Raw genomic sequence first — 22,834 nt, forward strand, 5'->3', positions numbered from 1 at the left:
GTGTCCCCCATTCCCAGTCGGCAGCCTCTGGCTTGACCAGGCTTTGCAAATGCTTCTGAGGGAAACACCTGCTGCCCCAGCAGGGCGCCTTTGTGTGGATCTCCTCCTCAGACGTTTTGGTCCATCCAGGCTGGTCACGTGGCTCCTAGTTGTGGCCAGTAGCGGCGTAGGCCCGCTGTGGCCTTCTCCATCCTGCCCTGAGGCAGGCGCTCAGCATCATGTCTGTGGCAATTACTGTGTTACTTGTTCTTTATCCACCAGGGACCTGGTCCCGTTCCAGTTAAGCATAGAAAGGAATGACAAAGCTTTGTTTTGCTTTTCTTGATTTCAGGAGACTTTTAATCTTTTCTTGGTGTTTTCCTACTCTTTTAATTTTTAAAAATGTAATCCTAGCTATACTTTAGTTTCTCTGACTTAAAAAATACAATTGATTTTAGGATGTCTACTATCTTAGAATTAAAATTCCGAAGAACTAATTTGCACCAGTAAGCCATAGAACATAAGAGTAACAGGATTGTCTGTAAGTACCTCTTCACTTCCCTTATAGACAGCTTATTAGGTTTTCTGTTTTCATCTGTAAAGTAGAACTTGACATTTGGATTGAATTTAGATTTTTTTAAAAAAGCTGTTTATCATCTATTCTACGTTGTGAGGTACATTTACCATTTGTCCATCCTAAATATGGAAGCAGTCTTTTTTGCAAACTTATAAATTAAGGGGGATTTGGTTTATGAAATTCATCTGGTGGTTGAGATAACAAAGAAAACTTTATCATGCTTATATTTTCTATAGAGGCCTTCCTAGTTTTATGAAATAGATATATCCCTAAAGACTGGGATAAATAGTGAGTTTTTGTAAAAACCAGGAGCATTTTATTATTGACAGTGGTTTTAAAGGGAATCCTATGCATCATATTCTTCTATCTATAAAAATATTTATCAAAGATACAGATACTGTTTTTAATATAAATACAATACTATTTTTTTAAAACAAATTGATGTATTTATTTATGGCTGCGTTGGGTCTTCGTTGCTGCACTCAGGCTTTCTCTAGTTGTGGTGAGCGGGGGCTACTCTTTGTTGCAGTGTGCGGGCTTCTCATTGCAGTGGCTTCTCTTGTTGCAGAGCACGGACTCTAGGTGCGTGGGCTTCAGTAGGTGTGGCATGCGGGCTCATTAGTTGTGGCTCGCAAGCTCTGGAGCGCAGGCTCAGTAGTTGTGGCGCACGGGCTTAGTTGCTCCGCAGCATGCGGGATCTTCCTGGACCAGGGCTCGAACCCGTGTCCCCTGCAATGGCAGGCAGATTCTTAACCCCTGCACCACCAGGGAAGTCCCTACAATACTATTATTAAATCCAAAACTATTTAATGATTCCTTAATATCACCTAATATCCCATTGGCTTTATCTTCCTTAATTATTTCATAAGTGTTTTTATAGTTGTGTATTTAATGTCCAGTGAAGTCTACATTAGATTTGGTTGATATCTTTTTGGGTCTTTTGTAACTTCATAGGTTCCTCCTCCCTGCTTCTTTTTGTCATTTATTTGTGAAACCAGGTGTTATGGGTTGAATTGTGTCCTTCCAAAATTCATGTGGTAAAGCTCTAAGCCCCAGTCCTTCAGAATGTGACTGTATTTGGAGATAAGGTCTTTTAAGATGTAATTTAGGTTAAATGACGTCTTTGCGGGGGGCTCTAATCCGATATGACTGGTGTCCTTATAAGAACAGGAGACTGGGACAGAGACACACGGGGGGGAGGGGTGGGGGGGAGACAGACGTGAAGACGCGGGGAAAGGGGACAAAAGCCAAGCCTTCCAACACCTTGATCTCGGACTTCCAGCCTCCAAGACTGTGAAGAAATGAATTTCTGTTGTCTAAGCCACCTGGTCTGTGGTACTTTTTATGGCAGCCCTGGCAGACGTCCACAGACGTTTGTGCTATAGAATTTCCCATGCTCTGGATTTAGCACCTTCCCTATCCTCGTTTTTCCTGTAAGCCAGTAGTTAGATCTGGAGGCCAGACTAGGTCCAGGTTTGATCGTTGGTGAGCAAACTTGGTGTGTCCTTCCTGTTACATGACATCAGGAGGCGTGTGATGGCTGAGTGTCTCTCTTTGCTGTCAGACTGATCCATCCATTATCCAGTTCCCACCAGCCTTTCACTCAGTAGTTACCTCATTCCAGTGGGCTCACCGCACGATAAAATGATGAGAGTCTTACGCTATCATTCCTTTTGCTCTTATTTGTTGGGATTCATCTGTAAAAAAGAACTTTGCCTCATCAACATTTGTTTACCTGGGGCTTCCCTGGTGGCGCAATGGTTAAGAATCCGCCTGCCAATGCAGGGGACACGGGTTCGAGCCCTGGTCCAGGAAGATCCCACATGCCATGGAGCAACTAAGCCTGTGCGCCACAACTACTGAGCCTGCACTTTAGAGACTGCGAGCCACAACTACTGAGCCCATGTGCCACAACTACTGAACCCTGCACGCCTAGAGCCTGTGCTCCACAACAAGAGAAGCCACTGCAATGAGAAGCCCGCACACCGCAACGAAGACCCAACGCGGCCAAAACAAAAACAAAAACAGTTGTTTACCTGTTTGTTCAGGAAAAGCAGAGGAAACACTTGAATACTTCCCTTTATTTTCATTTCTCAGAATATTATGTTAGTTCTCTGTCATTCTCCAGGATGACAAACGAGGTTTTTGTTTTTTCTGTTTGGTATCATTATGAATGTGTGGACTAAACACTTATATACGTTACGGGCCTTTGGAGTCATCATTCCTTTTGATGTTGAGACTGTCCCATCTTTGGCCAGCGGGTGTCCAGTAGTCTTTGCTAACTTCTTTGTCTTCTGCTGTAAGGAGATGTTCCAGGATTGTCTTGCCCGTGTGCTGACCCAGACCTGGGATCCACCATTTCTCCAGAGGGCCCCGGTCCTCTGTGCGGAAAGCCGCATCGTGAGACCACCGTGTGGGCGCCGAGGTTGCTCATTGCTGCCCTGTTGGTCATTCTTCCTAGACCTGTTCCATGGACAGAGAAAAAAATGTGCTGTTCCTTTTAAAAGAAAACATTCATCATGGATTCATATTGATATTTCCAGATCTCATCAACTTCTTCATTTCACTTTTGTATTTTTTTTATCCTAACGCTGAAAACGTTAGTTCCTAATGACAGTAACAGAATTACACTATTTTTCTCCCCTTTTTTTTTTAAGCAGAGATCACTCTATAGCACTAAGTGCCAGCAGAAGAGCAGGCTTGATGTGCCCAGTCCCCACCGATAGGTGGGGGGCTGTCCCCAGGCTCCTGCTGGTTTGGTCAGTGCTGCAGGGCGCAGCCTGTGTCGAGGCATTTCCCGTTTCTTGTTTCTTCGAGTGTTTTCCTCGGGAATCTATCGCAAGGAATAGTGGGAGCGCGAGGCGAGGGCTGCACTCACGCACGGTGTTGCCAGACATCCCGGATCGCGCTCGTGCCTGTGCGGGCCCCACCAGCAGACTGTGTTCTCAGACTTGGAGTTTTCGTCAGTTTGTCAGTAGTCTTACTTTTTTTTTTTTTTTTTTTTTTTTTAAACATCTTTATTGAAGTATAATTGCTTTACAATGGTGTGCTAGCTTCTGCTTTACAACAAAGTGAATCAGTTACACATATACATATGTTGCCATATCTCTTCCCTCTTGCATCTCCCTCCCTCCCACCCTCCCTATCCCACCCCTCTAGGTGGTCACAAAGCACCGAGCTGATCTCCCTGTGCTATGCGGCTGCTTCCCACTAGTTATCTATTTTACATTTGGTAGTGTATATATGTCCATGACACTCTCTCACCCTGTCACATCTCACCCCTCCCCCTCCCCATATCCTCAAGTCCATTCTCTAGTAGGTCTGTGTCTTTATTCCCATCTTGCCACTAGGTTCTTCATGACCTCTTTTTTTTTTTTTTTTTCCCTTAGATTCCATATATATGTGTTAGCATACTGTATTTGTTTTTCTCTTTCTGACTTACTTCACTCTGTATGACAGACTCTAACTCCATCCACCTCATTACAAACACCTCCATTTCATTTCTTTTTATGGCTGAGTAATATTCCATTGTATATATGTGCCACATCTTCTTTATCCATTCATCCGATGATGGACACCTAGGTTGCTTCCATGTCCTGGCTATTGTAAACAGAGCTGCAATGAATATTTTGGTACATGACTCTTTCTGAATTATGGTTTTCTCAGGGTATATGCCCAGTAGTGGGATTGCTGGGTCATATGGTAGTTCTATTTGTAGTTTTTTAAGGAACCTCCATACTGTTCTCCATAGTGGCTGTATCAATTTACATTCCCACCAACAGTGCAAGAGTGTTCCCTTTTCTCCACACCCTCTCCAGCATTTATTGTTTCTAGATTTTTTGATGATGGCCATTCTGACCGGTGTGAGATGATACCTCATTGTAGTTTTGATTTGCATTTCTCTAATGATTAATGATGTTGAGCATTCTTTCATGTGTCTGTTGGCAATCTGTATCTCTTCTTTGGAGAAATGTCTATTTAGGTCTTCTGCCCATTTTTGGATTGGGTTGTTTGTTTTTTTGTTATTGAGCTGCATGAGCTGCTTGTAAATCTTGGAGATTAATCCTTTGTCCGTTGCTTCATTTGCAAATATTTTCTCCCATTCTGAGAGTTGTCTTTTGGTCTTGTTTATGGTTTCCTTTGCTGTGCAAAAGCTTTTCAGTTTCATTAGGTCCCATTTGTTTATTTGTGTTTTTATTTCCATTTCTCTAGGACCTGGGTCAAAAAGGATCTTGCTGTGACTTATGTCATACAGTGTTCTGCCTATGTTTTCCTCTAAGAGTTTGATAATGTCTGGCCTTACACTTAGGTCTTTAATCCATTTTGAGTTTATTTTTGTGTATGGTGTTAGGGAGTGTTCTAATTTCATACTTTTACATGTACCTGTCCAATTTTCCCAGCACCACTTATTGAAGAGGCTGTCTTTTCTCCACTGTATATGCTTGCCTCCTTTATCAAAGATAAGGTGACCATATGTGCGTGGGCTTATCTCTGGGCTTTCTATCCTGTTCCATTGATCTATATTTCTGTTTTTGTGCCAGTACCAAACTGTCTTGATTACTGTAGCTTTGTAATATAGTCTGAAGTCAGGGAGCCTGATTCCTCCAGCTCCATTTTTCGTTCTCAAGATTGCTTTGGCTATTCGGGGTCTTTTGTGTTTCCATACAAATTGTGAAATTTTTTGTTCTAGTTCTGTGAAAAATGCCAGTGGTAGTTTGATAGGGATTGCATTGAATCTGTAGATTGCTTTGGGTAGCAGAGTCATTTTCACAATGTTTATTCTTCCAATCCAAGAACATGGTATATCTCTCCATCTATTTGTATCATCTTTAATTTCTTTCATCAGTGTCCTATAATTTTCTGCATACAGGTCTTTTGTCTCCTTAGGTAGGTTTATTCCTAGGTATTTTATTCTTTTTGTTGCAATGGTAAACGGGAGTGTTTTCTTAATTTCACGTTCAGATTTTTCATCATTAGTATACAGGAATGCAAGAGATTTCTGTGCATTAATTTTGTATCCTGCTACTTTACCAAATTCATTGATTAGCTCTAGTAGTTTTCTGGTAGCATCTTTTGGATTCTCTATGTATAGTATCATGTCATCTGCAAACAGTGACAGCTTTACTTCTTCTTTTCCGATTTGGATTCCTTTTATTTCTTTTTCGTCTCTGATTGCTGTGGCTAACACTTCCAAAACTATGTTGAATAATAGTGGTGAGAGTGGGCAACCTTGTCTTGTTCCTGATCTTAGTGGAAATGGTTTCAGTTTTTCACCATTGAGGACAATGTTGGCTGTGGGTTTGTCATATACGGCCTTTATTATGTTGAGGAAAGTTCCCTCTATGCCTACTTTCTGCAGGACTTTTATCATAAATGGGTGTTGAATTTTGTCGAAAGCTTTCTCTGCATCTATTGAGATGATCATATGGTTTTTCTCCTTCAATTTGTTAATATGATGTATCACGTTGATTGATTTGCGTATATTGAAGAATCCTTGCATTCCTGGGATAAACCCCACTTGATCATGGTGTATGATCCTTTTAATGTGCTGTTGGATTCTGTTTGCTAGTATTTTGTTGAGGATTTTTGCATCTATGTTCATCAGTGATATTGGCCTGTAGTTTTCTTTCTTTGTGACATCTTTGCCTGGTTTTGGTATCAGGGTGATGGTGGCCTCGTAGAATGAGTTGGGGAGTGTTCCTCCCTCTGCAATATTTTGGAAGAGTTTGAGAAGGATAGGTGTTAGCTCTTCTCTAAATGTTTGATAGAATTCGCCTGTGAAGCCATCTGGTCCTGGGCTTTTGTGTGTTGGAAGATTTTTAATCACAGTTTCAATTTCAGTGCTTGTGATTGGTCTGTTCATATTTTCTATTTCTTCCTGGTTCAGTCTCGGCAGGTTGTGCATTTCTAAGAATCTGTCCATTTCTTCCAGGTTGTCCATTTTATTAGCATAGAGTTGCTTGTAGTAATCTCTTATGATCGTTTGTATTTCTGCAGTGTCAGTGGTTACTTCTCCTTTTTCATTTCTAATTCTATTAATTTGAGTCTTCTCCTTTTTTCTCTTGATGAGTCTGGCTAATGGTTTATCAATTTTGTTTATCTTCTCAAAGAACCAGCTTTTAGTTTCTTTGATTTTTGCTATTGTTTCCTTCATTTCTTTTTCATTTATTTCTGATCTGATCTTTATGATTTCTTTCCTTCTGCTAGCTTTGGGGTTTTTTTGTTCTTCTTTCTCTAATTGCTTTAGGTGCAAGGTTAGGTTGTTTATTCGAGATGTTTCCTGTTTCTTGATGTAGGCTTGTATTGCTATAAACTTCCCTCTTAGAACTGCTTTTGCTGCATCCCATAGGTTTTGGATCGTCGTGTCTCCATTGTCATTTGTTTCTAGGTTTTTTTTGATTTCCCCTTTGATTTCTTCAGTGATCACTTCGTTATTAAGTAGTGTATTGTGTAGCCTCCATGTGTTTGTATTTTTTACAGATCTTTTCCTGTAATTGATATCTAGTCTCATAGCGTTGTGGTCAGAAAAGATACTTGATACGATTTCAATTTTTTTAAATTTACCAAGGCTTGATTTGTGACCCAGGATATGATCTATCCTGGAGAATGTTCCATGAGCACTTGAGAAAAATGTGTATTCTGTTGTTTTTGGGTGGAATGTCCTATAAATATCAATTAAGTCCATCTTGTTTAATGTATCATTTAAAGCTTGTGTTTCCTTATTTATTTTCATTTTGGATGATCTGTCCATTGGTGAAAGTGGGGTGTTAAAGTCCCCTACTATGATTGTGTTACTGTCGATTTCCCCTTTTATGGCTGTTAGTATTTGCCTTATGTATTGAGGTGCTCCTATGTTGGGTGCATAAATATTTACAATTGTTATACCTTCCTCTTGGATCGATCCCTTGATCATTATATAGTGTCCGTCTTTGTCTCTTGTAATTGTCTTTATTTTAAAGTCTATTTTGTCTGATATGAGAATTGCTACTCCAGCTTTCTTTTGATTTCCATTTGCATGGAATATCTTTTTCCATCCCCTCACTTTCAGTCTGTATGTGTCTCTAGGTCTGAAGTGGGTCTCTTGTAGACAGCATATATATGGGTCTTGTTTTTGTCTCCATTCAGCCAGTCTGTGTCTTTTGGTGGGAGCATTTAATCCATTTACATTTAAGGTAATTATCGATATGTATGTTCCTATTCCCATTTTCTTAAATGTTTTGGGTTTGTTATTGTAGGTGTTTTCCTTCTCTTGTGTTTCTTGCCTAGAGAAGTTCCTTTAGCATTTGTTGTAAAGCTGGTTTGGTGGTGCTGAACTCTCTCAGCTTTTGCTTGTCTGTAAAGGTTTTAATTTCTCCATCAAATCTGAATGAGATCCTTGCTGGGTAGAGTAATCTTGGTTGTAGGTTTTTCTCCTTCATCACTTTAAGTATATCCTGCCACTCCCTTCTGGCTTGCAGCGTTTCTGCTGAAAGATCAGCTGTTAACCTTATGGGGATGCCCTTGTGTGTTATCTGTTGTTTTTCCCTTGCTGCTTTTAATATGTTTTCTTTATATTTAATTTTTGATAGTTTGATTAATATGTGTCTTGGTGTGTTTCTCCTTGGATTTATCCTGTATGGGACTCTCTGTGCTTCCAGGACTTGATTAACTATTTCCTTTCCCATATTAGGGAAGTTTTCAACTATAATCTCTTCAAATATTTTCTCAGTCCCTTTCTTTTTCTCTTCTTCTTCTGGGACCCCTATAATTCGAATGTTGGTGCGTTTAATGTTGTCCCAGAGGTCTCTGAGACTGTCCTCAGTTCTTTTCATTCTTTTTTCTTTATTCTGCTCTGCAGTAGTTATTTCCACCATTTTATCTTCCAGGTCACTTATCCGTTCTTCTGCCTCAGTTATTCTGCTATTGATCCCATCTAGAGTATTTTTAATTTCATTTATTGTGCTTTTCATCGTTTCTTGGTTCCTCTTTAGTTCTTCTACGTCCTTGTTAAATGTTTCTTGCATTTTGTCTATTCTATTTCCAAGACTTTGGATCATCCTTACTATCATTATTCTGAATTCTTTTTCAGGTAGACTACCTATTTCCTCTTCATTTGTTAGGTCTGGTGTGTTTTGACCCTGTTCCTTCATCTGCTGTGTGTTTTTCTGTCTTCTCATTTTGCTTATCTTACTGTGTTTGGGGTCTCCTTTTCACAGGCTGCAGGTTCGTAGTTCCCGTTGTTTTTGGTATCTGTCCCCAGTGGCTACGGTTGGTTCAGTGGGTTGTGTAGGTTTCCTGGTGGAGGGAACTAGTGCCTGTGTTCTGGTGGATGAGGCTTGATGTTGTCTTTCTGGTGGGTTCGTCCACGTCTGGTGGTGTGTTTTGGGGTGTCTGTGGCCTTATTATGATTTTAGGCAGCCTCTCTGTTAATGGATGGGGCTGTGTTCCTCTCTTGCTAGTTGTTTGGCATAGGGTGTCCAGCACTGTAGCTTGCTGGTCGTTGAGTGAAGCTGGGTCTTGATGTTGAGATGGAGATCTGTGAGAGATTTTCGCCGTTTGGTATTACGTGGAGCTGGGAGGTCTCTTGTGGACCAGTGTCCTGAAGTTGGCTCTCCCACCTCAGAGGCACAGCCCTGATGCCTGGCTGGAGCACCAAGAGCCTTTCATCCACACGGCTCAGAATAAAAGGGAGAAAAAATGGAAAGAAAGAAAAAAATAAAATAAAGCAATTATAATAAAAAATAAGAAAAAAAATTATTAAGAGTAAATTTATTAAGAAAAAAAATTTTTTTTAATTTTTTAAAAATAGATTTATTAATTTTTTATACTAAAAATAAGAAAAAAATTATTTAGAAAAAATTTATTAAGAAAAAAAATTTTTTAATTTTTTAAAATAAAAAATATGAAAAAACTTATTAAAAATTTTTTTAAAAATAGAAAATAAGGAAAAAATTATTAAGAAAACATTTATTAGGGAAAAAAAAAATTTTTAAGCCAAAAAAAAAAAAAAAAAACGGAAGGACCTAACCCTAGGACTAACGGTGAGAGCAAAGCTATACAGACAAAATCTCACCCAGAAGCATACACATCTACACTCACAAAAAAAAGGAAAAGGGGAAAAGTTAATATATCCTGCTCCCAAAGTCCATCTCCTAAATTTGGGATGATTCGTTGTCTATTCAGGTATTCAACAGATGCAGGCACATCAAGTTGTTTGTGGAGCTTTAATCCGCTGCTTCTGAGGCTGCTGGGAGAGATTTCCCTTTCTCTTCTTTGTTCGTACAGCTCCCGGGGTTCAGCTTTGGATTTGGACCCGCCTCTGCATGTAGGTCCCCTGAGGGCGTCTGTTCCCCTCCCAGACAGAACGGGGTTAAAGGAGCAGCTGATTCGGGGGCTCTGGCTTAGTCAGGCCGGGGGGAGGGAGGGGTACGGAGGAGGCGGGGCGAGCCTGCGGCGGCAGACGCCGGCGTGACGTTGCAGCAGCCTGAGGCGCGCCGTGCGCTCTCCCGGGGAAGCCGTCCCCAGACCACGGGAGCCCGGCCGCGGCGGGCCGCACAGGCCCCCGGGAGGGGCGGCGCGGAGAACGACCTGCGCTCGCACACAGGCTGTCCGGTGGCGGCAGCAGCAGCCCCAGCGTCCCACGCCCGTCCCTGGGGTCCGCGCCGACAGCCGCGGCCCGCGCCCGTCCCCGGAGCCCGTCCAAGCGGCGCTCCGAATCCCCTCCCCCCGCACGCCGCGAAACAAAGAGGCAAGAAAAAGTCTCCTGCCTCTTCGGCAGCTGCAGACCCCCCCCTCGTGCACCCTCCCGGCTAGCCGTGGCGCGCCAGACCCCCCAGGCTGCGTCCACGCAGCCAACCCCAGTCCTCTCCCCGGGACCCGACCGAAGCCCGCGCCCCAGCCCCCAGCCCCCGCCCGCCCCGGCGGGCGAGCAGACAAGCCCCCCGGGCTGGTGAGTGCTGCTCGGCGCCGAGCCTCTGTGCGGGAATCTCTCCGTTTTTCCCTCTGCGTCCCTGTTGCTGTGGGATCCGCGCTGATAGCCGCGGCTCGCGCCCGTCTCTGGAGCTCGTCCAGGCGGCGCTCTGAATCCCCTCTCCCTGCGCGCCGCGAAACAAAGAGGCAAGAAAAATTCTCTTGCCTCTTTGGCAGCTGCAGTCTCCCTCCCGGACTCCCTCCCGGCTAGCACCGAAGCCCGAGCCCCAGCTCCCAGGCCCCGCCCGCCCCGGCGGCTGAGCAGACAAGCCTCCCGGGCTGGTGAGTGCTGGTCGGCACCGCTCCTCTGTGCGGGAATCTCCGCTTTGCCCTCCGCACCAATGTGGCTGCGCTCTCCTCCGTGGCTCCGAAGCTTCCCCCCTCTGCTACCCGCAGTCTCTGCCCACGAAGGGGCTTCCTAGTGTGTGGAAACCTTTCCTCCTTCACAGCTCCCTCCCACTGGTGCAGGTCCCGTCCCTATTCTTTTGTCTCTGTTATTTCTTTTTTCTTTTGCCCTACCCACGTACGTGGGGATTTTCTTGCCTTTTGGGAGGTCTGACGTCTTCTGCCAGCGTTCAGTGGGTGTTCTGTAGGAGCAGTTCCACGTGTAGATGTATTTCTCATGTATCTGTTGGAAGGAAGGTGATCTCCGCGTCTTACTCTTCCGCCATCTTGCCCCTCCCTCCCAGTAGTCTTACTTTTTATTTCTCAATTGAAAAAACACACTCTAATTTAAAAAAATAAGACCAGGGATACTTAAAATTTCACAAGATGCCAGTCCTCTGCTTAGACATGAAATACGTGAAAGGTGCGTTATGGAGAGAATCTTCGTGTTTGAAAGGAGGAACCTGAGACACAGTAATAAATGGGAGAGCTGGGGCTCAGACCCAGGCTGTGTGGCTCTGGGTGTGCTCTTAAGCCCTCTACCCTCCTTCTTTCCCAGGCGGGCGGGCACGCGGGCAAGGCCACCGAGCTGGCCAAGCCGAAGGTTAGTCTTCCTGTTGGGGGGCACAACGGCGACTGTTTAAAACTCTTTCAGTGCCTTGGAGGGCATGTTGCATATTTTTAGTGTTCTGCAAATATTTATTGGTTGATTCATTCAGTTCTTCCATAAATTTTTTAAAATTAATTTTTATTGGAGTATAGTTGATTTACAATGTTGGTTCTGCTGTACAGCAAGGTGAATCAGCTATATGTATTCATTTATCCCCTCTTTTTTACATTTCCTTCCCATTTAGGTCACCAAAGAGCATTGAATAGAGTTCCCTGTGCTATAGCGTAGGTTCTCATTAGTTATCCACTTTATTCCATGAATATTTGTCACGCACCTACAAGACACCAGGTACAGTGTTAGGAGCTGGGGATATGGTGGTGAGTGGGCTGAACAGGGCGCCTGCCTCCAGGGCTGGTTTCTCTTTCTATACACTCAAAAGAATGTTCTCTATGATTTATTATTTTCACAAGGAAATTAATAACTATTTTAATCTTCCTATATAAAGGCATTAACACGTAACAGTTTTTTAAATGAAGTTCCTTCATTTTATTTATTATTTCCTTGACACTATTACCATTTGTTCTTTAGAGAAAAACTCCATATTATTTGTCTCTTGTTGTCCCTGTGTATAAGCCTCTTGGTGTTCCGACAGGGAGTGTTTATTTGCTATTTCATAGTTAATATAGTATCCATTATAGTTTTTTTTTAAATTAATTAATTATTTATTTTTGGCTGTGTTGGGTCTTCATTGCTGCGCGGGCTTTCTCTAGTTGCAGTGAGTGGGGGCTACTCTTCGTTGCGGTGCGCAGGCTTCTCATTGCGGTGGCTTCAGTAGTTGTGCACAGGCTCTAGGCGCACGGGCTTCAGTAGTTGTGGCACGCGGGCTCAGTAGTCGTGGCTCGTGGCCTCTAGAGCTCAGGCTCAGTAGTTGTGGCGCGTGGGCTTAGTTGCTCCGTGGCATGTGGGATCTTCCCGGACCAGGGCTCAAACCTGTGTCCCCTGCATTGGCAGGTGGATTCTTAACCCCTGCGTCACCAGGGAAGTCCTCCATTATAGTTTTATTTATGTGTCTGGTAGTTATATGGAAATAAAATAACAAACGTAATGCTCCTATCTTATCCTGTGGTTGTCTATGGATAAAGGGCTTCCTGATCAATAGCCAGGCATAAATCTAATTTCCTGCGGGTAGTGGAACTGAACGCATGACAGGATTTTACTCAATGTGGAAAAGTTAAATGTAATTTTATTTTTTGTATTTTTTATTTTTATTTATTTATTTATGATTGAACCCGTGCCCTTGGCAGTGAAAGCGTGGAGTCCTAACCACTGGACTGCCAGGGAATTCCCTAAATGCAATTTTATATCTAAATGTTTCCAAGTATGAATTGCTATAATTTACATCAATGTTTTTTAGATTTTTTTCCCATTCTTTATTGGTAAAGTGTCAGCTCGCCCCCTGTGATTTGTCTCATGTATTTGGCCACATGCAGGACACATCCGGATTTCAGATCTTGGTTTAGCCGTGGAGATCCCAGAAGGGGAGACCATCCAAGGAAGAGTCGGAACGCTCGGCTACATGGGTACGTAACCGTCCACCCCAGGGTGCTCAGGCCCCCGCCCTCAGGACACAGAGAACTGAACATGGGAAGGGACCTGGGGTCAGCCCTGGCCCGCTGCTGAGGAGCATACCTGGCCCCCCGGCCTGCCCTCCTCTCTGCTGACGGGCCAGAGTAGGGACAGGACAGCGGGCCTCCTCACTGCTCACTGGCCCCGTACACCCCTCCCAAGGTTGTCGAAGTTATTCGCACAGCTCCAGAGCAGTGACCCAGCCTGACGCAGGGGAGCCTCTGACATAAGGGACCCTGAGGGCCTCTGCTGAGTCCCGCACTTACCCTCCCCCCATTCCACTGTGGCTGCTGTCACCTGCTGCTGGGGTCTTACTCTGACGGAATAGGGGCGCCCGGGGACCTGGCTCTGCCTGTTTGGAGGTGGGGTTTCCCCACGGTAGTTACTCCACGAGTAGTAGGAATGGTTTGTAATAACAGCTTTACTGAGATGCAGTTCATATGCCATAAAATCCACCAACCCGAAGTGTGTAGTTCAGTGGATTTCGGTATGTTCACAGAGATGAGCAACTATCACCACTGTCTGATTTCAGAACTTTTTCATCACCTCAAAGAAGAAGGCCCGCACCTGTCAGCAATCACTCCCCACTCCTCACCTCCCACCCCCAGCCCTGCGGCCGCTAATCTACTTCCTGTCTCCGTGGACTTGTCTTGTTCTGTTTCGTATAGGCGGACTCACGCACTCTTTGGCCTTTTATGTCTGCCTTCTTTGGCTTAACATGTTTGCGAGAGTCATCCATGTGGTAACAAACATTACATTTATAATGTGTTGTTTGGAATTAAGTATGAGGACATTTAATTTAATTTAAATTTCCTGTGTTTGTTATGTAGCTCCCGAAGTTCTCAATCGTGAAAGGTATACATTTAGTCCTGATTGGTGGGGACTTGGCTGTCTGATATACGAAATGATTCAGGGACATTCTCCGTTCAGAAAATTCAAAGAGAAGGTTAATAGGGAGGAGGCGGAGCGGAGAGTGAAGGAGGAGACGGAGCGGTACTCCGAGAAGTTCTCCGAGGACGCCAAGTCCATCTGCAGCCTGGTGGGTCGGGCTCGGGGAGGGCGGGAGCAGGGCTAGGCTTCTGACCGCCCGCCGTTCAGACTGGCGACTGGGGAAACGCAGCCCTCACTCCGTAGGGCTCAGCAGGGGCCACCTGATGCTCCCCGGTGCCAGGGACAGGGCCTTCCTCGCAGGGGTTTCTGATCACGCAGAGCAGAGTTCATTATTTGCTTTCCCCAAAGGTGCTGCTGAGAGGGAAGGGTGGTGTCTGTCGGGTCATTGTTTAGAGCACAGCTGGCCAACTTCACAGGACGCTAAACATGAAACAGAATCTTCGGGGTGCTTTGAGCGGTGAGGTTTTTCTCTCTGCCCACGTTCCTCAGAACTCTCTTTAACTGGTCGCCAGGGACTGTGGTCCTATAGACACCCTGACCCAATGGCATGCCACGTGCCTGGCACTGTCAGTCCCAGGCCGTCCTGGCAGTACGGGGATGAGAGAAGCTCTCCTTGTCACTTCACTTCTCTTAAGCCAACACTCAGGATTTTCTGAGCACATTTTAAAATTCATTTGCATCCAGCGAGAATTTATTGAGCATCCCCCATAGGACCTTCCCCAGCAGTGAGTAATACAGGCAGTAATCCCAGCCCTTCTGCCCCCAAGCCCGGTGCTCTCACCCACTCAGCGGAGGTGGCCTGTGAGTCGGGGATCTTCGGCAGGGAGGTGGGAGGGGCTGGCCGCCGGGTGGGGTGGGAAGGAGGGACGGCACAGGGGCAGGAGGCCGGGGGCTGATGCGCTGGGACTCCCGGGAAGAGACCCACGGGACAGAAGGAGGGGGGCCGGCCCGGGCTTTGTGGAGATTCAGGTGGGAGTCTTGAGCCCTGGGTGGTGGCAGAGCGAGTAAGAAGCCGTCGGACTCCGGGTGGACGGGAAGGCCGCGCCCGCAGGATTTGTGAGCCGTGCACGGAGCGGGGAGGGGCTGCAGCAAAGCCCCGGCGCGGAGGCGGGGACTCGGTGCGGGGCGGGCAGCTTGTCCCCTCCTGTGGCGCTCGAGGGTGGGAGGGAGCCGCTGGAGGTGTGCGGAGAAGGGAGGGTGCTTCCGGCGCGCCAAGGCCCGCGTGGGCGTACAGGGAGGTCGGTGGCTGGTTGGGTGCCGTGCTCCTGCCGCCCGCGCCCGGCAGGCAGGACGCGCGAAGCTCGCAGCAGGCGGGGAGTCGGGCTCGCTTAAGCGGGTCTGAAGAAGCCGGAGAGAGGCCGCGGGGCTGGGTGGGTGCAGAGGGGCGGTTGGAGGAGCGACCGTGGGTGTGAGCGGGTCACAGAGGAGAGTGCGGACACGGGGCAGGTGGAGCCGGGCTCCTTGCCGGAGTTAGACACACGGGGGCGCGCGCCGCGGGGGGGGAGGGTGGCGGGGGGGGGGGGGGAGACGCAGGACCACACTGGACGGCGGCCACAGAGGGCGGGGCGTGGTCCCCCAGTGGGTGCTGGGGTCAGCTGGTGGGTCGGTAACTTGCGGGAGTGGACACTGGCTGGGGACGAATTACCTTGGGGTCCCTCTCCTTTTGTATCCATGTGTGAAGGGATGTGTGCTGGTGGCCTTTCTCGGGCTGCGCACCCTGCTTGGAGCTGACGGCGTTCAACCAGCTCCTCCGTAACCGCCTCCTGGCCACCCTGCTGTTGCTGTTCAGTTGGTAAATGTTGACCCGGTGTCTGCTCACATGCGACAGTCCGATGGGGCTGCAGGAGCATACAGATGTGAGAAGTGCGGCCGGCCCCTCGGGAGGGCACAGTTGAATGGCAGGCCTAAAATAACACGAAAGCAACTAGAGTCAAAAGCAGAGCTTGACGGGTGCGTGCGTAAACAAGATAGACGCGAAGGCTTCAGGGTTTTCAGGGTGAAGGTGTGCTGTTCGTGGGAAAGATGGTGGTGTCTGCGTGAAGCCCCGCGTTGTGACTCAGGGCCCGGGGTCGAGGCCCAGCATCCCACCACCACGCGCTCACCCCTCCGGGTCTCGGGTTTCTCATCTAGAAGATGCGGACAGTGGATAACTTCTACCTTATAGAATTGCCAGTGGGATAAAATGAAAGAGTGCGCGTGAAGTGTTTAGTCCCACGTGAATCCTCGGTAACTGCTGAGTGGAGCAACAGCTAGTTTTTAGAGAGCCTGTGAAGTTCCAACAGACAGGGCGTGGAGGAGAGGCCATCTCAGGTGCAAGGTCGATGTGAACAGGGCACAGAGGGGGGAGCGTGGGCACCTGCGGAATCCGGGATGTGGCCCAGCACTGAGTGCACGCGAAGGGGACTGCCCGCCTCTGCAGGTCTCTGGCTTCCTCTGCCCGTCCCTGCCGGGCCCCTGCCGTGACACCTGGCGTCGGGTACCGCTGGGTCATTTTCAGGGCTCTCTGTTTTCTCATTTCAACCCCATAGTGGCTTTCTAGGATATTCTCAGAGCCTCACGGTGGAAAAATTAAAAGTTGATTTCCATGGTGTCCCGTAGTCAGTGGCAGCAGGCAGCACGGGCACAAGGTGCTTTCCGCTGCCCGGCGCTGCCCGGTCAGGCCCCTGGACCGCGTGAGTTGGCAGCAGGCTTGACAGAGGCATGGAGTCCCTGCGGTGCCGTCACTGCATCTGGCCTGACACAATGTTCGGGTCTGGGCTTAATTAAGGAAGCCTGTCTTACTGAGCCCCACCCTGGCTCGGTGCTGGAGTTCCCACGGCAGCTGCCTGCAGAAGCTCGAGTCCCGCAGGAAAGCCCGGCACCGAGCAGCTACACAGGTGTACTCCCATCGGTGGCGTCTGGTAGGGGTCAGCCTGGCTGAGAGACGGCCTCGGTGTGTGTGCGGCACGGCCGAGCAGGCGGGGCCCGGCCCGGGGGCTGCAGGTGTGTGCAGGGGCGTCGCACACAAGCCGGGAGCCGAACGTGGGCGCTGGCTGGGAGTCGAGGCCACGGGTCAGCCCGCGTTCCTGTGAGGCACCGGGAGGTGTCACTGGGGCTTTGCAGGTCTCTCTCGCATTGTTCAGCTCTCCGTTGCAGTGCAAACAGCCACAGTCCCCTGAGCGAACGGCCAGCTCTGCTCCCACAAAGCCCTATTTACAGAAGCGGGCACCGGTGCGGTACAGCCCCGGGCTGCAGCTTCCCAGGCCCCGGCCTAGGCTCGGTTTTGGAGGCCTAGACCTTTCCTGTGTCGCTTTGAGCAGAGGCAGACCTCTTTGACTGCTAATTGTGGAAGAAGGCCTATCTGAACTTTTGGCAATAATGGGCATACCTTATTTTTATTGTGCTTCACAAATAGTGTGTTTTTGGTAGATTGAAGGTTTGTGACGGCGCTGTGTTGAGCAAGTCTATTGCCACTGTTTTCCTAGCAGCAGCATTCTTTAATTACGTACAATTTTTTAGACATAATGCTATTGCATACTTAACAGACTACAGTAGAGTGTAAATGTAACTTTTATATGCGCTGGGAAACCAAAAAATTCGTGTGACTTGCTTTATTGCAATAATCACTTAACTGTGGTGGTCTAGGCTCGAACCCGCGGTATCTCCGAGGTCTGCCTGTTTAAATGTATAAGTAAGGAATACTTTTGAAAGAAACACTTTCTATTAATTTTAAGAATATACAACTTTTAGAACTAGGTTTGCTAAATTTTTGCCTCATCTGAGGTCCTTAGTGATCTGTTTAATAGATTAAAATAGTTTCTAATTATCAACATAACTTGGCATGAAAGTGGTGTCTGCGAAGTTCCCAAGAGCTTCTATTTCTTGAAAAAAATTCCCCTAATTTTTCCATGGGTAAACTTTTCTTAAGGATTTACTTAGCCAACTCTTTATTTATTGATAGCTCAAAGGCAAAGCTTCAGTTTCAACTCCTTTTTGAAGCGTTACGTATCCTAACTCAGTAAAATCTGAAGTAACGAGGTTTGGTTGATACTTTGGAATTTGAGTGACTTTGTTTAGATGGAGGTGCTCTTTGCCACCCCGAATTCTTTGGCCATTATTATGGAGCTTTTCTGGGTTTTCTTTTTTATCCTTGGAGCTTCAGTTGACTCCATTTTTACTCTTCCACAGTTGCTCACCAAGGATCCCACGCAACGCCTGGGCTGCAGGGGCGAAGGAGTGGCTGAAGTCAAGGGCCACCCTGTGTTCAGGGACATTAACTTCAAGAGGCTGGAGGCCCACATGTTAGACCCCCCTTTCCGTCCTGACGTAAGTGTGTTGCCAAAGAGCAGCGGGGTGTTGGGGTGTCTGAGAAAACGGATGTTTTCCAGGTAGATTCAGGACCACCTGTCCTGCTCCCAGTGCCCCCTGGCCCGTCCTCACGGGCCCTCCCGGCCCGCTGCCGCCCTGGCTGGTGGAGCCCACCCAGGTCACTGCCCTGCTCAGAAACCTCAGCAGCACCCGGCACCCTCCCCGGGGCGCCCCGCCAGGGCCCCCACGTTTCCGCGGCCCCTTCCCCCATCCGGAATGCGCTTCCCCACGCCAGGTCTCGCAAGGTCCTGGCTGCACACTGAGGGCCCTGGAGTGGCCGCTCTAGCCTGCTGGTGAGCGTGTGGTGGGGCCCACACGAGGCCACGTCCCCAGTGCCCAGCAGGCCCCGCGCACGTCGGAGCTGGGCCGGAGCAGCCCCCTCTTTGGCCTTGAGCTGCTGCAGGCCTGTGATGGAAACGTGGAGATTCGATCATTCCGCAGGCTATGATGGGCCTGAGACGTGCGGTTAAAATAGTTTTAGTCGTACAAGTCAGGATTCGTTGTGTTTACGTAGAATGTGTCGTGACAGCAGCTTCTCCCTTTGCGCTCGTTCTCGAAGCGCCCTCCCACCTGCTGGCTGAGGCTCCAGGTACTGGAGTCACGGGGAGGACCAGCTCCAAGACAAGGAAAACCCAGCCGGGGCTTCTCGGAGCCTTCTTTCCACCAGGCCCTGGGTGCCGCGGGCTGCAGCCTTCCCTGAGGAGGGCGCCGGCTGGGGAGTGAGGGCCAGAGGCGCTGGGGCTGTTCCGGGGGTTCTCCTGCCTTTAACCAGAGGGCCCGGGGGCCCGCTGTCAGCAGCGTCTGAGGGCGTCAGGCAGCCTGGCAGGGGCGCAGGATGGGGTTCCGGCCTGGGCTCGGGCCTCCGCATCGTCCCCTGCACCGTCTCCTGAGGGCCAGCCCGCCCGGCGGCTCCCACCTCCCCGCTGCTCTCAGCAGTTCTGACCAGGGGCCCGGGATCGGCACACTCCTTGCCGTGCACAAGCTCAGGCGCTCAGAGCACGCGTCCCCGTGCCCCGGCTTCCCTGCTCCAGAGGCGGCGGCCCAGGCTCCACACGCCCCGCCTGCTGGCCTGACTCTGCGCCCGAGGACGCCAGTGCCCGGTGGGGCTGGGGGCCTGGGGTCCTGCCCAGCGCAGACGGGGGCCAAGCAGGCGGACGGGCACGTGCGCCAGGGAGGCCGAGGGCTGGAGGCTTCCTCCGCCGTGTCCCAGCAGGGGCACCCCGTCCGCCCTTCTCCATTTCCAGCCTCTGCTGTGGCCCGTTTCCATGCAGGAAAGAGAAGGCGGGGCCTCGGGAGGCTTGTGGGCGAGAGAGTTGGGAGCTGGAGCAGACGGGCCGCGGGGCCTGTGGCTCTGGGGGTTCCTAGAGCGAGGATTAGGCGTGCTTCACGCCGGGATGGCAAGGAAAGGAGGGTGCAGGTGTGCGTGCGGCGGCTTCCCAGGCATCCAGAGCGCCGCTGAGGGAAACAGACGCAGCAGCTACCATCTCAGCCGCGCCTCTCTGTTCTCGGTGACAGCCGCAGGCGGTTTACTGCAGGGACGTCCTGGACATCGAGCAGTTCTCCAGGGTGAAGGGCATCCACCTGGACAGCACCGACTACACCTTCTACAGCCAGTTCGTCACGGGCTGTGTCTCCATCCCCTGGCAGAACGAGGTACTGCCCGTTGCAGCACGGCCCGCCTAACTAGTTACAACGACCAAGAAGAACCTCATGTGTGTAGAATGAACAGTTTCCTCTTTAAAATATCTTTTTAGCTATTTTACATACACATCCATTTGTGTGTGCGCACGTGTGCATGTTCGGAGGTAAAATTGTATGTGGCAGCTGCCCCTGGTGTCTTCACGGGGGGTGGACAGAGGTGGCCCTTTCGGGTCTGCTGGGCTTTTGCCGCCCTGAGTCCTGCTCCCTGAGCGGGGCTGGCTGGACGGGAGTTCACTGCTTTGGGGGCCACGTTGGCGGCCACGTGACCTCCCCCAAGAGGAGGTCAGGAAGCAGGGGAAGTAGAAGCCGAGGACGGGGGCCAGAGTGGCCGCCGAGCGCTGGGCAGGGGGCCGGGTGGGCGATGCCGACCGGTCGCGTGGGGTCTCCACCACTTCTCTGTCCTGCCCTTCTGTGGATGCAGATGATCGAGTCTGAATGTTTCAAGGACATCAACGACGGGGGAAATGTGGCATTAGATCCAGAAGAGAAGACATATCAACCAGCTCCCAAACAGAAGAGAGGCTTCTTCCACAGACTCTTCTCTCGAGGGGTAAGGGTGAAACGCGTTGTTATTATTATTATCACATTATAATGTGATGTGTTAAAAGGAATATTTCACCAGGGTATAACTTTCTTTGTTCAGCTTTCTTTTTTCAGTGCCTGTTATATAAGATAATTTGCATAGTTTGAAAGCCATCCATAAGGTGCAGTTTGAGCCCAGCGAGAGGAATCCTCACAATGATGTTTGCTATTGGTATGAAAACTGTTCTGATGCAAAAAGAAGGAATGGCTTACAACACTCGAAAGGAGATCCGTCTGTCGATGACAAAGCATTTCACACTAGGCTCAGAAATCAGCATCTTGTAGAACAACCATAAAACAGTGCACATCATTTCAATTTCTGCCTTACGTGTTCTGATTCTTTTTTTTTTTTTTTTTTTTTTCGCTGCATTGGGTCTTAGCTGCGGCACGCGGGATCTTTCGTTGGGGCACACAGGCTTCTCTCTAGTTGTGGCTCAGTAGTTGCGGCACGCAGGCTTAGTTGCCCCGTGGCATATGGGATCTAGTTCCCTGACCAGGGATCACAGCTGCGTCCCCTGAATTGGAAGGTGTAATCTTAACCCCTGGGCCACCAGGGAAGTCCCCGTGTTCTGATCCTTAGAGCTGTCACATCATTCGCCGCGATCACAGGGAAAGCTGATTTTCTTTTGAACATGGAAGAGTGGTTTGGAGAGACTTTCTGTGGTAGCATTAAATTTAGGAATTTTTTCCAAGTCTCCTTGGACCAGTGGATTATCCTGCCGTGAACCCTGTCTGTTCCCGAGGGATTGATGCCGAGGTTGTCCACTAACATCCATGGTTTTTCAGTATAGACCCAGGCTGTGTGACCACGTTTCCTCTGCGAACTGGGGGCTGGGCGGGAGTTAACCCCGTCCTTCTCTGGGACCGAGTGTCTCTCGGTGCGAGTCCTCTCCGGTCCACACCGTGGGGGCCTTCAGGGAACCTCCGGCCGGTGGAACCCATACAGTCGTTCCGGAAGGAGCCGCGCACCCCGCGCCGCTCAGCTGGGTGGTGAGCGCGGGACGGGGTACGCAGCGTGAGTGCAGGACGCATGGGCGACGCTGTCTCTGCGTGAACCAAGCAGCCCGCAGGACGTGCAGCACACGGGAGGGAATTTAAGGGTTTCCCGGCCTTGAGGTCAGCACCCCCCGCCACGTTTTCACGTCCACTTAAGGCAGGTCAGCGACTTGCATCAGAAAGGCGCTTCTGACAGGCCTTCTGCCGGTCGTTTGTGGCTGCATCAACGCCAGCCCCAGCGAGAAGGAGCTGCCCTCCAGACGGTGAGCGCTCGCTGCGCAGCCGGCCGGCGCCACGGAGCCGTGCCCTGGGCTGCATCCTGCCCGTGAACTGCAGTAACCACGCGGGACACACCCTGAAACGTGCCCGATGAGTCTGGCCATTTTTCTGCTTTCATACCTGGATTGTCTTTTCACTAAAGCTGGATGGGGAAAAGGCCCCTTGAGGACTTGTGACGCCCAGATAGTCCCAGCTGCGGACGCCTTGTGGCGGGGACTCCGCGTGTCCCCGCGGGAGGAGGGGAGAGGCCGGGGTGCCGGCCCTGCAGCGTCGGTGCCGGAGGTCCTGCTCCTCGCCCGAGGCTCCTCCCGTGCTCCTCCCGTGGGTGGGCGCCGGTTAGAAGACCTTGGCCCCTTTCCCTTCGTGTTCGCCGCTCCCGTGCCTCTCACCGAGATTCCCCCCACCCGCCCTCGGGCGTCTCCGAGGCGCTCCTGTCCCTCCTCTGAAGGAGGGTGTTGCCAGGACCCTGAGGTCGGGGCTTGGCTGTCGGGGGCCGCTCTCCCTACCCCTGCAGTGTTGGACGGGTTTCTGTGGCCGCGGCCTGTGAGTCTCCAGGGCTGGGATCCCGGAGCCAGACGTGCTGGAGGGGCCCTGGAGTCGGGCGAGGGGACGCCCGCTGTGCACCGGGCCTCGGCAGGGCCTTCTGGGGCCAGAGCGGCCTTTGGCAAGGTGAGAGCTGGTGGAGGGAAGAGCCGGGAAGCCTCCTATGTCCTGCGACCCCGCTGGCTGCCCTGCCTCCGCGGCGGGCCGAGGTCGAGGTCACTGTCCCTTGGCTTGCCGGGGAGCCCTTGCCACCTGCCGTGTGGGATCCAAGGTTCGGGCCTCGGAGACTGTAACCGAACAGCAGGGACTTGGTCCGGATGCTGTAACACCCGGGAAGACACCGCCAGGGCCTGGCCCCGCGTCGCTCTCCC

General features: G+C 49.8%; 1 protein-coding gene across 2 annotated transcripts in view; it reads left to right on the forward strand.

Annotated features, from left to right (window-relative positions):
- The window catches only part of GRK4 (G protein-coupled receptor kinase 4), a 105,471-nt gene that overhangs the window by 77,427 nt on the left and 5,210 nt on the right, over nucleotides 1-22,834 (forward strand). The window contains exons 11-16 of one of the 2 annotated variants that reach the window (XM_061191902.1): nucleotides 12,989-13,078; nucleotides 13,955-14,163; nucleotides 18,183-18,320; nucleotides 19,878-20,015; nucleotides 20,485-20,613; nucleotides 20,707-20,944. In XM_061191902.1, the coding sequence (XP_061047885.1) occupies nucleotides 12,989-13,078; nucleotides 13,955-14,163; nucleotides 18,183-18,320; nucleotides 19,878-20,015; nucleotides 20,485-20,613; nucleotides 20,707-20,739 (737 nt within the window). In that variant the 3' untranslated portion in view covers nucleotides 20,740-20,944. Of the gene's footprint in view, nucleotides 1-12,988; nucleotides 13,079-13,954; nucleotides 14,164-18,182; nucleotides 18,321-19,877; nucleotides 20,016-20,484; nucleotides 20,614-20,706; nucleotides 20,945-22,834 lie in introns of those variants that run through there. The other variant, XM_061191901.1, reaches the window with a different exon arrangement.

This window comes from Eubalaena glacialis, chromosome 5 (genome assembly GCF_028564815.1).
Source record: "Eubalaena glacialis isolate mEubGla1 chromosome 5, mEubGla1.1.hap2.+ XY, whole genome shotgun sequence".
NCBI classification, from domain to species: Eukaryota; Metazoa; Chordata; class Mammalia; order Artiodactyla; family Balaenidae; genus Eubalaena; species Eubalaena glacialis.